The sequence below is a fragment of the Procambarus clarkii genome, chromosome 39 (genome assembly GCF_040958095.1).
Source record: "Procambarus clarkii isolate CNS0578487 chromosome 39, FALCON_Pclarkii_2.0, whole genome shotgun sequence".
Taxonomy (NCBI): Eukaryota; Metazoa; Arthropoda; class Malacostraca; order Decapoda; family Cambaridae; genus Procambarus; species Procambarus clarkii.
In genome coordinates this window covers 13780047-13792222 of record NC_091188.1, presented here as the reverse complement: position 1 = coordinate 13792222, position 12176 = coordinate 13780047, and the positions used below count along the sequence as shown (strand labels likewise).

Sequence of the window (12176 nt, the reverse complement as noted above, 5' to 3'; positions counted from 1 at the left end):
AATGGGCACTAGAAGAAAACCCAGACATGATAGCACTCACAGAAACAAAGCTTACGAAAACCATAACAAACTCAGTGTTTCCACAGGAATACTATGTAATGAGGAAAGACAGAGAAGGGATAGGAGGAGGAGGTGGTGTAGCTTTGCTGATAAGAAAAGGTTGGAGTTTTTTAGAGATGGTAAATCAGAACTGTGAAGGTTTCAGTGACTACATATCAGACTACTTGAGCTAGGAATTATCTCCCCAAAAAAGAACTGGGAAACAAAGGGCTGGCATACCGAAAAGGAAACTATGAGGAGATGAATAAATTCCTAAGGGATATACAATGGGACACAGAACTCAGAACCAAGTCTGTACAAGACATGATGGACTATGTCACCCAAGTGTCAGGAGGCTGTAAGCAGGTTTGTCCCGGCCCAACAGGAAAAAAACAGAGAAACAAAAGAATCCATGGTTTACTAGGGAACGTATGAAAGCAAAGGAGGAACTTCTGTAATAACAGAACACCTGAAAGTAGAGAGAGATACCAGAGAACCAGGAACGAGTATGATAGTGTGAGAAGAGTAGCTGAGGAAAGGTATGAAAATGATATAGCTAACAAAGCCAAGACCGAACCAAAACTACTACAGAGTCACATCAGGAGGAAGACAACAGTGAAGGAACAGGTGATGAAACTTAGGATGGGTGAGGACAGGTACACAGAGAATGACAAAGAGGTGTGTGAAGAACTCAACAAAAGGTTCCAGGAGGTCTTTACAATAGAACAAGGAGAAGTCACGGCGCTGGGAGATGCAATTTCGAACCTTTCCAAGGTTTGCTGCCACAAGTGATGAGGTCAAGAAGTACCTATTGGAACTGTACGTGGGAAAAGCTGTTGGGCTGGATGGAATCTCACCATGGGTATTGAAAAAGTGTGCAGGAGCACTTTGTTTGCCACTCTCCATAGTGTATAGTAGGTCTCTGTAAACGGGAGACATACCAGAAATGTGGAAGACGGCTAATGTAGTCCCAATATACAAAAAGGGTGACAGACAAGAGGCACTGAACTACAGGTTAGTGTCCTTAACTTGTATACCATGCAAGGTGATGGAGAAGATTGTGAGAAAAAACTAGTAACACATCTGGAGAGACGAGACTTCGTGACAACCCTTCAACATGGGTTCAGGGAGGGTAAATCTTGCCTTACAGGCTTAATAGAATTCTACGATCAGGTGACAAAGATAAAGCAAGAAAGAGAAGGATGGGCGGACTGCATTTTTTGGACTGTCAGAAAGCATTTGACACATTACCCCATAAAAGGCTGATGCATAAGCTGGAGAAACAGGCAGGAGTAACTGGTAGGGCACTCCAGTGGATAAGGGAGTACCTCAGCAATAGGAAGCAGAGAGTTACAGTGATGGGTGAAGCCTCAGATTGGCGTGAAGTCACCAGTGGAGTCCCTCAGGGTTCTGTACTCGGACCTATCCTGTTTCTGATATACGTAAATGATCTCCCAGAGGGTATAGACTTATTCCTCTCAATGTTTGCTGACGACGCCAAAATTATGAGAAGGATTAAGACAGAGGAGGACAGCTTGAGGCTTCAAGAAGACCTGGACTACAGATACCTTGGTGTCCCCATTAACGACCCTGGGTACCTTTCTTCTCTCAAGAGGAGACTGTGGGAGAGATTAAAGCCCTTGCGGGTCCTTGTTGTGTCAATCATGGAATTAACGTGAGACTTGCTAGAATGTTTTATGTATCATTTATACGCTCTGTGATTGACTACAATGCTCTACATCTCACACTGTATACTGACAAAGAGCTAAAATCTCTTGAAACCTTGCAAAATGAAGCAATGCATCTCATCCTTGGGGATACATCCTTTGGGGAGCCGGTCGGCCGAGCAGACAGCACAGTAAACTTGTGATCCTGTGGTCCCGGGTTCGATCCTGGGCGCCGGCGAGAAACAATGGGCAGAGTTTCTTTCACCCTATGCCCCTGTTACCTAGCAGTAAAATAGGTACCTGGGTGTTAGTCAGCTGTCACGGGCTGCTTCCTGGAGGTGGAGGCTTGCTGCCTGGTTGGCTGCCACCTCTCCTAGCACCGTGACTTCTCCCTGTTCTATTGTAAAGACCTCCTGGAACCTTTTGTTGAGTTCTTCACACACCTCTTTGTCATTCTCTGTGTACCTGACCTCACCCGTCCTAAGTTTCATCACCTGTTCCTTCACTGTTGCCTTCCTCCTGATGTGACTGTGTAGTAGCTTTGGTTCGGTCTTGGCTTTATTAGCTATATCATTTTCATACCTTTTCTCAGCTACTCTTCTCACACTAACGTACTCGTTCCTGGTTCTCTGGTATCTCTCTCTGTACTTTCTGGTGTTCTGTTATTACGAAGTTTCTCCATGCCCTTTTGTTCAGCTCCTTTGCTTTCATACATTCCCTATTAAACCACGGATTCTTCTTTTGCTTCTCTGTTTTTTCCAGTCGGGCTGGGACAAACCTGCTTACAGCCTCCGGACACTTTTGGGTGACATAGTCCATCATGTCTTGTATGGGCTTGGTTCTGAGTTCTCGGGTACTAGTCTGGTGGCAAATCTTTGAACCTTTTCCAGTTTAGTTTTATGCTTGACTAGATATGGACTCCATGCTGGAGCCGCATACTCCAGGATTGGTCTGACATATGTGGTATATAATGTTCTCAAAGATTCCTTACACAAGTTTCTAAAGGCCATTCTTATGTTAGCCAACCTGGCATATGCTGCTGATGTTATCCTCTTGATATGAGCTTCAGGGGACAGGTCTGGCATGATATAAACCCCCAGGTCTTTCTTTCTCTCTCTCTGACTCTTGAAGTATCTCATCTCCCAAATGATACCTTGTATCTGGTCTGCTTCCTACCCCTATCTTCATTACATTACATTTACTTGGGTTAAACTCTAACAGCCATTTGTTCGACCATTCTTGCAGCTTGTCCAGGTCTTCTTGAAGCCTCAAGCTGTCCTCCTCTGTCTTAATCCTTCTCATAATTTTGGTGTCGTCAGCAAACATTGAGAGAAATGAGTCTATACCCTCTGGGAGATCATTTACGTATATCAGAAACAGGATAGGTCCAAGCACAGAGCCCTGTGGGACTCCACTGGTGACTTCACGCCATTCTGAGGTCTCACCCCTCACTGTAACTCTCTGCTTCCTATTGCTTAGGTGCTCCCTTATCCACTGGAGCGCCCTACCAGTTACTCCTGCCTGTTTCTCCAGCTTATGCATCAACCTTTTATGGGGTACTGTGTCAAAGGCTTTCTGACAGTCCAAAAAAATGCAGTTCGCCCATCCTTCTCTTTCTTGCTTTATCTTTTTCACCTGATCGTAGAATTCTATCAAGCCTGTAAGGCAAGATTTACCCTCCCTGAACCCATGTTGATGGATTGTCACGAAGTCTCTTCTCTCCAGATGTGTTACTAGGTTTTTTCTCACAATCTTCTCCATCACCTTTATGGTTAAGGACATTGGCCTGTAGTTCAGTGCCTCTTGTCTGTCACCCTTTTTTGTATATTGGTACTACATTAGCAGTCTTCCATATTTCTGGTAGGTCTCCCGTTTCCAGTGACCTACTATACACTATGGAGAGTGGCAAGCAAAGTGCTCCTGCACACTCATTCAATACCTATGGTGAGATTCCGTCCGGCCCAACAGCTTTTCTCACATCCAGCTCCAATAGGTGCTTCTTGACCTCATCTCTTGTAATTTCGAACCTTTCCAAGGTCACCTGGTTTGCTGCCACCTCTCCTAGCACCGTGACTTCTCCCTGTTCTATTGTAAAGACCTCCTGGAACCTTTTGTTGAGTCCTTCACATACCTCTTTTGTCATTCTCTGTATGCCTGTCCTCGCCCACCCTAAGTTTCATCACCTGTTCCTTCACTGTTGTCTTCCTCCTGATGTGACTGTGTAGTAGCTTTGGTTCGGTCTTGGCTTTATTAGCTATATCATTATACACACACACATATCATATATCAACACACACGTGTGTGTGTGTGTGTGTGTGTGTGTGTATGTGTAATTACCTAAGTGTAGTTACAGGATGAGAGCTACTCTCGTGGTGTCCCGTCTTCCCAGCACTCTTTGTCATATAACGCTTTGAAACTACTGACGGTCTTGGCCTCCACCACCACCTCACTTAACTTGTTCCAACCGTCTACCACTCTATTTGCCAAAGTGAATTTTCTTATATTTCTTCGGCATCTGTGTTTAGCTAGTTTAAATCTATGACCTCTTGTTCTTGAAGTGCCAGGTCTCAGGAAATCTTCCCTGTCGATTTTATCAATTCCTGTTACTATTTTGTATGTAGTGATCATATCACCTCTTTTTCTTCTGTCTTCTAGTTTTTGCATATTTAATGCTTCTAACCTCTCCTCGTAGCTCTTACCCTTCAGTTCTGGGAGCCACTTAGTAGCATGTCTTTGCACCTTTTCCAGTTTGTTGATGTGCTTCTTAAGATATGGGCACCACACAACAGCTGCATATTCTAGCTTTGGCCTAACACAAATCAACAATCAATGTCAACAAATCTTTTTTGACAAGTTGTATATGAAAAGGGCTGCAATTGTCCACATTCCATAACAAGGTTATCTTATCGAGGTTATCTTGAGATGATTTCGGGGCTTAGCGTTTCCACGGCCCGGTCCTCGACCTTTTTGTTACACACACCCCAGGAAGCAGCCCGTAGCAGCTGTAACTCCCAGGTACCTATTTACTGCTAGGTAACAGGGGCATCAGGGTGAAAGAAACATTTTTGCCCATTTGTCTCCGCCTCCAACGGGGATCGAACCCGGAACCTCAGGACTACGAATCCGAAGCTCTGTCTATCCAGCTGTCAGGCGCCATATATAATGTGTATGTATATGTATGCCATGTATAAATGCCATAACATGGCATTTATTTACGTTAAATTTCATTTGCCAAGTGGTGCTCCATATACTTATTTTGTCCAGGTCCTCTGGAAGGGCATGGCAATCATCTAAGTTACTTATCCTTCCTATTAGCATCATCAGCAAATAAGTTCATATAATTCTGTATTCCATCTGGTAGATCATTTAGGTAGACAATGAACATCACCGGTGCAAGAACTGAAGCAGCGTGGCCTAGTCGGAGAGAGCATGTTCTTAGTCCGGATAGACCTGCGTTCGAGCCTGTCGGAACTGTTGCTACTACAGGGCACAGATTTCTGTGTCCTCTCCTGTAGCAGCATCAGTTTCGATAGAGTTTCGGGATAGCCGAAGATTGACTGACCTGATTGATTTTGTGAGTGTGCGTGCGCGCGCGGCGGCGGCGGCTGTAGGCCGGGGGCGCGCGGCGGCTGTAGGCCGGGGGCGCGCGGTGGCTAAAGGCCGGGGGTGCGTGGGGACTGACGGGTAATTTGAACGTCAAAATATGAGGAGACACATTTTGTGCGTGTAATTTGCCGTTATAAAACAAAGAGCGTGTCGAATGACACTTCATGACATTAAGGGTCATGGGACACTTCATACCTTGCTACGCACTCACGCATTTACCCCACATTCAGACTCAAAACAAAATAAAAATAAAAAAGCATTCGTTTTTCTAAAGCTGACCTAGATTAATTGGATATGTTTATGGTATCTCTTAATAGCATTAATTCGTTTAGTTCAAGCATACTATGTAGTCTTTTCTAAGGTAGAGCTAGCAGCACCTTAACACCTCTCACGCCTGTCATCTGATGCTGGGACCCTCACCACACCTAAACCATCACCACCACACATGCAAATATTAAACAAGTTGCTGTAGTCTTTAGGATTTTGTCTCTTTAATATTCCACCCGTGAATTTCGTTAACCGTGCACACATTTTTTTAATATCCAAGAGTTAAACCGAACTTCATTAGTGTACTTACGCATATTTTGAGCATTGAGTTGGCTCTGCTTTGTGGGAATCGCGATGATTTGGCCACTAGGCAGCTTGCTTGTCTGCAACACAGCCTGACCCTGTGAGGAGACAAATATTAACACTATGATAATAATCACAATACAATCAACTTTTTGTCTAAGCTGGTGGAATTATTTTGCAACAATCTGATCTTCCTGGAATATCATAACATACAGGATGATCTACTGAGCAAACCAATCCGGTCAGCTCGGGATATGGTTAAATTTTAGATCATTGCACCTACACATTTTCCATTAGAGGAATGTTAACATTTGAAGCCGAGATGTTTGGGTACCTTTATGATCTGCACAAGTGTGTGTTCTGTATTATAATTACTTGCTTTCACTTGCTTGTTAATAATGTTTAGGTTGGAAAGCCAATTGCTGTGCCTTAATCCTACTGTCACTCAGAGCAATATTTACTAGTGAAGTATATTAGATACATTCATTAAACAAAAGCAGAAGAGTAGAGACAAACTTCAGAAAACCTATTGGCTCATGCGAGACAATTCCCCACGCTTGAGCCCAATCACTTGGGCTGGACGGTAGAGCGACGGTAGAGCGACGGTAGAGCGACGGTCTTGCTTCATGCAGGTCGGTGTACAATCCCCGACCATCCAATTGGTTGGGCACCATTCCTCCCCGTCCCACCCCAAATACTTATCCTGACCCCTTCCCAGTGATATATAGTCATAATGGCTTGTCGCTTTCCCCTGATAATTCCCTTCCCTTCCCCACTCTTGAAACAATCCATGTATCCCATGTCTTATGTTGCCTAGTTATTTGTTATATACATCTATTACGCTCTTCACAAAGCAGTAGAGCGCAGTATTTACCAGCTTGTTCAGAGTCGTGTGGGAGTATCAACCACAACTGTACTCAATTCCAAAGACAGAACAAGCTAGGATCAGAAGCAAGGCACATCAAATAATTGATGACGGATAGTTATGTAGCAATGTGTGATAGTCAGAACACACATTACAGTCCCAATACCTGCTTGAGGGGGTATACTATAATGAATTTTTAACCATAATTTTACCTGGTTAACGCTTGACGGGGAGGCCGGAAGAGCTGTGGCTGGATCATCTCTGTCTAATACTTAACGTTGCCAGACATGGCACTATCAAATTCTGAATTAATGGTTTATTGGGAGTGATATTTCCCACCACGCCCCAAGAGTCACCCAACACTTGGAGTGATCCATTAAGCATAAAGTTAACATCTATCTTTGTTAACATATAAGAGGCCCTCATTGCTGATATTGGCGCCTGACAATACCACCATAATTTCAGTATGATTTAACTTCGTATTATTTTTACAGTGGATAAATATTTACACACAGGAAACATTTATTTTAATATAATACAAACCTTAATTATATGCATGTTTGAGTGGACAATATAGGAGGCAAGGCAGGAGAAGCGGCCCTCAGCCTGCTAGAGGCAGCTCAAGCTGTCACTTCACCAACGCTCAGTTTTCCCGCGCTTTTCCCAGTCAGGCTTCTCACCGGAACAACCACGATTAGCTTACAATAAACTCCAGGTTTTGAACTTGACTCCGTTTCGTTTAATTAGAACATAAAACAAAAATAGTTTAAAAAAAAACGCCTAATAGGAATTACCATAAACCATAAACTGAGAAACACTACTACACAACCAGATGATACACCCCCCCCCCCCACACCGACCCTCCCTCGCCTCCACCGCCCACGGTGGCTCTTTAAATTCTTGAGGAGTTATATATACTGAACAAGAGTTGTATATAAATGTTAAATAATAATTGCGTCGTCTTTTTCTTCGAAAATTTAGCATTACAAGCAAATATTACTCGCTTTACACCACATCGCTGTTTTTAAATCCCACCAAATTACTAACACTAGCACATCATCTGTTCAACCCAACCCCGATACTGCCACCTAAGCCCCGATAATGTGGTCTGAATTCCTTGGGTTGTAGGGATGAAAATAAGACCGACATGTATAGAGAAACGCTATAAAAGCCAGAATTGTCCGTCCATCTACAAGAGACCTTCGAAGGACGAAATTCCACACAGTGTGCAGGTCGCAAGTAAACAAACGTAATGCTTACAACCAGCCACAAGCACACAAGAGGACGCCCTCACCGCCAGAAACACACACATTCACATAACTGGTGGAGGCTTATCTGCATCATCTGTGTTATCTAGCAACACGGCCAACTGTTGACGCCATCGTGCTACTACAAACCAATGCAAATAAAAGAGCCATTATGAAAGGGAAGGTATAAATGGTGCATAATTAAAAGACTGGAGAGACTACTTTCTTCCACTGCAAAGATAGCCATTTTCTCGTCACCGCACCTCGCATTTTGACGTATACTTTACTCAAGGGCTAAAGGTAAGGTACATGGTAAGGTTTAGCCCCAAGGGCTATAGGTAAGGCTTTGTTCATTTAAAGGTTAGATAATTAGCAGGAGAAAGCGCTAAGCCACTAAGAATAAAATAGCACTTGGAAAAAATGAAGATAAGGCTTAGGGATGAGACGGGGGAAGGAATGGAAGTGGAAGGTCTGGGATTGAATGCCGACCTGCAAGAAGCCAGACCGTCACTCTACCGTTCAGACAACCTGTCCTCTTACAAATTAGCCGCTTTTCGCTCGTATGTGCTACGGCGAAAATATCAACGTAATTCAAAATGAAAATTTATTTTCGAAATAAATTGTGAATTTTTTTTTCCAAAAGAGCAAGTTAAGAGTCCTCTGGTTTGTTAGGAGGGCAGAAGTTCCCCTAAGGTTTCAAAGTCATGAAAACCGTTAGTCGAAAGTTTCTCTCCTAACCTAACAGCCAAAGTCAGGAGGACCCCTGGGGGGAAGAAATACCCTAAGCTACTCTATCCCTTTGAGATGTATTTCTTGCTTATCTCAATAAACATACTTGAACTTGAAGGACCCAAAACAGAAAACGGGACAGTACGTCACTTTCGTAGGCTGATTTCATTTTGAATTACGTTAATTTTTAGCCTGAGTGCGCATACGAGCGAAAAGCGACGTAATTTGCGAGAGGACGAGTTGCAGTCCAAGTGGTTGGGGCCTCAGACCAAAGCTGTCGTACAAGAAAATAGTTGCGCCTCGCGAAATTGACAATGTCCCATTTTCTGTTCGTGGGTCCTCTAGTATGTTAGGACACTTTAGTACAACAGTTTCTAGACGTTGGGAAGGCTGGCGTGAACTGGCCGGCTTCTCAGCGGTAGATCGTTACACATTCATTTTCTATACTTCCCCTTCCGGCCAGATGGTCACTTATTAGAATTTCCGTTACGACCCTGCTTTCATAGTGCAGTGCACTTTTATATGAAAAGTGATTGTAATAATTGTATAAAGAACGCTTTGCTACACTATCACACGCGGTGCCGTAACAGACTACGGGTAGTTGTTACCAGGACAATAAAAAGCACAATTACTGGCAAATGTCTCATTAAAATGCCAATCCTTCCTCTTCTGACTTTCGTGTGGTATATTAACGTGTTCAATGCATCAGTGAGGATTCAAAATTTACAATACAAATTTGTATTCCCCAAAATATTGTTACCGTCAACTCGAGCTGCCTATCCTGGATGTCCCGTCTTCATTGGAAATGTCCCGTGACACAATAAATTATTATAACTCCTCTTCCAGCCACATTACGAGACCTGAGTTAGAACTCAAGTACTAACCTTAATAATTCCTGCCCTCATCAGCATACGTTTACACAAGTCAAATAAATAACAATCACATGAACTGCTAGCTGCGACAGGCAGCGAGTGGGATCCACACTCGGGCCCCACTAGCCAATCTTTACTTTCACCTTACTTGAAGTTCTGTACTTTCAAAGTACAGAACATCACGCACGCACCTACTAATGTCTGCTTGCGATCCTTCTACCGAATACACAATGTATTTCGCTATCTATGTGTTAAATACTAAATGGTTTGTAAACACTTAGTCTTCTGATGCATTCCCGCCTGCTATTTTAGTGTGAAGTAGTTGCCATCATAGCAGGTTCAGTGAGCTCCAAGCATGATACATGGGGAAAGGGAGATGACAAAGGGGGCAATGTAGTTAACTTTTGACTCTACAATAGGTCGTCATGCGTTGTTTTATTTACCTTAACTCGTCGACTGCTATTCAGATACTATATGTTTTAAATTTGGCTCAGTGAAGACACAGTGGGATATTTATGATGAAAATTAGTGACCACTGTTACTTATCTACTGTGTGTTTACATCGTGGTTGTTCAAGGCCTCTCGGTTGGTCGGGCCAGTCAGACTGGTTGATCACGTACCCATTTGTTAAAATGCCTCTTTAATGCAATTGGAGGTCTGTTAGTAATTCCAGGTATAATTATGCAGAACATTAAAAAGTCTTGGGCTCTTTCTCATTTATTTCATGAGAAGCTTTGGAACCAGTCCCTTTAATATTTTCCAGATGTAGATTATAATTCATCTCTCGTCTGCGGTCTTGATATTCCTTCCAAGTGCGTACTTAACCCTTTATCCTTGTAAATATCTCGCCCACGTTCCTGGGAGTATACTCCCGTCAAGTTACAACAGCAACGCTGCTCTGTACCAAACTTTATTAATAAAACAAAAATAAATTCAGCGATGAAATATGTCGATACCTCTGACGCCAGTTGAATTTATTAAAATAAATTTATGAAGATGGATAATTTGAGGGTTGTAAAGAGTGTAGCCAGTGTAAGAGTGGCGTGGCTGTATACCAGTCCCGGGATGGTCTGGCCTTGCCACAGTAACGCCCACCTTACCCCTTCACTCCTTTTGCCCAGTCTTCCATAGTTAAAATACTCTGCGTCATCATTTTTTTTAATCACAAAAATAAATTATACCACTTCAATTAAATTTTTTCCCAAACGTCTGAAAGAATTGTAGTGATGACTGTGGATTAAATCAACTAGTCACTAGGAAAACTTGCACATAGCACGCATTGTTCTGGCGCGGCGTCAAAGGTAGTCAAGTGACACACTACAGGAGATCACACACCCCAAGTACACATCTCCACCTCAGCTGTTGTTAACATGGCTATACAACATTTATATTTATGCTCACCAAATTTTGCATAAAAGTCCAAAACGGCTTTAAAGTTTTAACATAACTTTTGTGCTTTTAAAAATTACACTATTGTGTAATTAACGACTTAAAATTACACTATTGTATTTTTTTGTAAATAGCCCTCATTGACAAATGGGATTTGCATATCCACATTAAAGTTCTCCAAGTGTAACTCAACCAAACACATTTTGGTTTTAAATATTATATTGCAATTATTTAAATAACAATGCATAAATTCGTTTAAATGTGGCTTCACTTGGATACAAATTGTACACACGTGGGTGTGTGGCCCGCGACATCCTGCCACCCGCGGCCCGCCGCGGCCCGCCACCCGCGGCCCACCACCCGCGGCCCGCCGCGTCCCGCCACCCGCGGCCCGCCACGTCCCGCCACCCGCGGCCCGCCGCGTCTCGCCACCCGCGGCCCGCCACCCGCGGCCCGCCACGTCCTGCCACCCGCCACGTCCTGCCACCCGCCACGTCCTGCCACCCGCGGCCCGCCACGTCCTGCCACCCGCGGCCCGCCACGTCCTGCCACCCGCGACCCGCCACGTCCTGCCACCCGCGGCCCGCCACGTACTGCCACCCGTGGCCCGCCACGTCCTGCCACCCGTGGCCCGCCACGTCCTGCCACCCCTGGCCTGTCACATGTGAGCCACAGGGACGTTAGAAAGAACTTTTTCAGTACCAGGGTATTTAACAGATGGAATGCACTAGGCTGTGATGTGGTGGAGGCTGACTCAGCTTCAAATGTGGATGTGATACAACCCAGTAGGCTCAGGAATCTGTACATCAGTTGACTTGACAGTTGAGAGGCGGGACCAAAAGCCAAAGCTCAACCCCCGCAAGCACAACTAGGCGAGCACATCCTGCCATGCAGATGACATGGTACTATAGTTTGTGTCCTCGTCTATGGCAGACACCAGAATGAGAGAGAGAGTACTGAAGCAAGCACAGTACCTTAGGGGGCTGGGAGCTGAGCTATTCACTGTTGATCTGAATTTTATTTTAGTTGACTATAACACGCTGTGTTGTTAGGAAATTGAAGATCCATCTTCTTGCTTTTCCAGCAACTCCCTTTGAGCGCATTTTGTGTGCAATAACACCATGGTTACATTTGTCGAAAGTTTTTGCAAAATTAGTATATAATACTCACAGAAATCACAATAGCGTGATAT

General features: G+C 43.9%; 1 protein-coding gene across 2 annotated transcripts in view; it reads right to left on the bottom strand.

Annotated features, from left to right (window-relative positions):
* Positions 1-12176, bottom strand: part of Dp (transcription factor Dp) — a 131363-nt gene that overhangs the window by 65995 nt on the left and 53192 nt on the right. For both annotated transcript variants that reach the window (XM_045746068.2, XM_045746070.2), the window contains exon 3: positions 5890-5980. In XM_045746068.2, coding sequence (XP_045602024.1) covers positions 5890-5980 — 91 coding nt within the window. The remainder of the gene's footprint in view (positions 1-5889; positions 5981-12176) is intronic.